The 2,674-nt window shown below is 49.7% G+C and overlaps 1 protein-coding gene across 1 annotated transcript; it reads right to left on the bottom strand.

Moving 5' to 3' along the window:
* Positions 1 to 1,150: 1,150 nt before the first annotated feature.
* Positions 1,151 to 2,029, bottom strand: LOC129761416 (uncharacterized). The gene has a single exon (XM_055759136.1). The coding sequence runs from the start codon at positions 2,027 to 2,029 to the stop codon at positions 1,151 to 1,153; it is 879 nt and encodes a 292-aa protein (XP_055615111.1).
* Positions 2,030 to 2,674: the final 645 nt, after the last annotated feature.

The following is a 2,674-nucleotide window of genomic DNA, read 5'->3' as shown; positions in this document are numbered from 1 at the left end:
GACGAGTGAAAGAACTATAACGAAAGAACAGCGGGTTGATTGTAACTTGTGTTTGCACAGCTGTTACGACCTGTCGTAGCAGTTCTTCTTCTGGAACACCTGGTAGAGCGAGAATGGGCCATTCTCGGGACGGAAGTGCTAACCAGTGTGGTACGTTGTACCAGCAGTCGGAGCTAAGAAGTCCATCAACTATCGTGCCTCGAGATACCAAATCAGCTGGATTTTCACTTCCCGGAACGTGGCGCCATTGGCAACCGTGTGTGTGGTGTTGCACTTCAGCCACTCTATTGGCTACGAAAGTCTTCCAGACGTTTGGGGGTGATTTAGCCACTGAAGGGTGGCAGTTGAATCTGTCCAGAAGTGGGATGACTCGATTTGCAGATCTAGAGCTTGCTTGACGTGGTCGTAAAGATGAGCGCCGAGAACATCAGCACATAGTTCCAGACGTGCGATGCTCAAACGCTTCAGGAGGGCTACTCTAGATTTTGCGGCTAGTAATTGTACTCGGACATTTCCCTTGGGGTTTTCGCATCGTGCATAGACGCACGCTCTGTATGCATCCTCGGAGGCATCTGTGAATGTGTGCAGCTGCACCTTCGATCTGGGTAGAAAAGCGTAGCGTTGGGCGCGAAAAGCAGACACTTTCGGTAGATCTTGACAATAACTTTTCCATTTAGTTTGTAGGTTGTCCGGTACTGGATCGTCCCATCCGCACGAAAGTACCCAGAGTTGTTGCATGATGATTTTCGCTGTGACAACGCACCGGAGCAATCAATCCCATCGGATCGAAAAGCCTCGCTATTGTAGACAGAATCGAGCGCTTGGTCCAAGGGTCACTGTTAGCATCGACCAGGGAATCAAAGCGGAGGAAATCAGCCTCAGGTTCCCAACCAATTCCCAGCATTTTCACAGTTTCGTTGGGACCAAACTGCAGAGAGGATTGTGTCCCGATCTGGTCGTCGTGCAAACCGTGAAGCACTTCGAGATGGTTCGAAGTCCACTTCCGCAATTCTAGACCTCCCTTCGCTAGTAATTCGGATAATTCTCCAGCGAATAGCTTCCTCAACCGAGGGAGGAAGGAAGAGGGAGCTATCCCGTAAGTAACGGTGAACAACTCGTAGGCCTGGACTGGAGCCTGCCTCGAGAACCGCTAATGGATTCTTTGCAGTCCAACGCAAAGAGCTTCGTTGAGGGAGAAGCCGGACGAAGCCTTGGAAGAGCCGTCGAAAACGACTCTGAACTTGGTGGTCGTGCTTGTGTCCTTAATCACGGCATGGTGAGGCAGGTAATATGACACGGGAGCTTGATCGTCTTCCGCGTTGACCAGTTTCATGTGACCAAGGGAGAGATATTCCCGCATGAATTTGTCGTATTCTTCCTTCAGTTCTGGGTTCCTATCCAGTCGTCGTTCAAGTAGTTGATAGCGTTTGAGAGCGCTTGCTTTCGAGTCATTCAGCATAATGTTGAAATTGGGTTTTCGGGGTAATCGTACCACATAGCGTCCTTCATCGTTACGGGTTGTAGTGGACTGGAAGAGCGTTTCACAGAACCTTTCTTCTACCGAGTAAGTGTCGTTGGTAGATGAACTCTCAGTCATCCAGAACCTTTCGATGATCTGCTCGAGGGAAACCATTGAAACTACCGTCGATTGTAGCTCTTCATCACCATCTGAAACACCACCAGACCTAATGCAGGAAGCGGATCCAGCAACAACCCACCCAAATACACTCTCCACCAGCAACGGTAATCGGTCGTCGATCTGTAGTCGAACAGCAGTGGGGAAAAAGGCATGAAAGTGCTTGGCACCTAGCACTAAATCTATCGGTTGACTTCGATGGAACTCGGGATCGACAAGCGTGATTTCCTTTGGAATCCTCCAACCTATTCTAGACACGTCTTGTGCGGGAAGATTAGCAGTAACCTTGTTCATCACGAGGAAACTGACGTCACAGCAGAACTCACTGGACCGAGACCTCACTTGGATGAAAATCGATTCACGAACGGGCTTCGACAGTTGACCAGCGCCCATAATGGTAACGTTGACTCGATCACGCTTCACGTGCAGCAGTTGTGCTAGACGTTCGGTAATTAAATTTGGCTGAGACGCGCTGTCTAGGAGGGCACGAGCTGGGTGCGTTAGTCCGAAGGCGTCCACTGGTTGACAGGTTTTCTGCTTTCGACACGTTGGCTCGTGGAGCGGGTGTAGGTCGGATTACTACTGGGGTCGTGGAACTGTTGGTAGAACTTTCTCCGTTGGATCTTCGGTCTTCTTCGTGAGGGCTGGTGTGCAAAAGCGAACGATGACGGCGATTGCAATGTTTGCAATTGTAATTGGACGAGCAGTCACGTGATCTGTGTGATCTGAACGCGTAAGCAATTACTACAGAGTCGCTTAATGCTGACTACCTTCAGGCGTTCGATGACGGTTAATCGATGAAATTTCTGGCACTTCAGCAACGGATACTGCTGACCACATGCTGGACATTTCCTATTAGAAGTTGCAGTAAATGGGTAGGATGAGACCCGCTGATGATTGTTGAATCGTTTATGGTTTTGCTGATGTGTGTTGTTGGTAGAACTCGTCGGATGGTGGTTTACCGAGATTGACTCCAGCACTCGGATTCTTCGCTGAAGGAAGTCGATGAGGCAGCTGTAGTTCGGGTCCTCGACGGTT

Source organism: Toxorhynchites rutilus, chromosome 1 (assembly GCF_029784135.1).
Source record: "Toxorhynchites rutilus septentrionalis strain SRP chromosome 1, ASM2978413v1, whole genome shotgun sequence".
In the NCBI taxonomy this organism is placed as follows: domain Eukaryota; kingdom Metazoa; phylum Arthropoda; class Insecta; order Diptera; family Culicidae; genus Toxorhynchites; species Toxorhynchites rutilus.
The sequence above is the reverse complement of the archived record's forward strand: the minus strand, read 5'-3'. Positions and strand labels throughout refer to the sequence as shown.

Bases quoted from the DNA above. Each gene is read 5' to 3' on its own strand.
- LOC129761416 (XM_055759136.1), bottom strand. From the start codon at position 2,029: ATGGGCGCTGGTCAACTGTCGAAGCCCGTTCGTGAATCGATTTTCATC.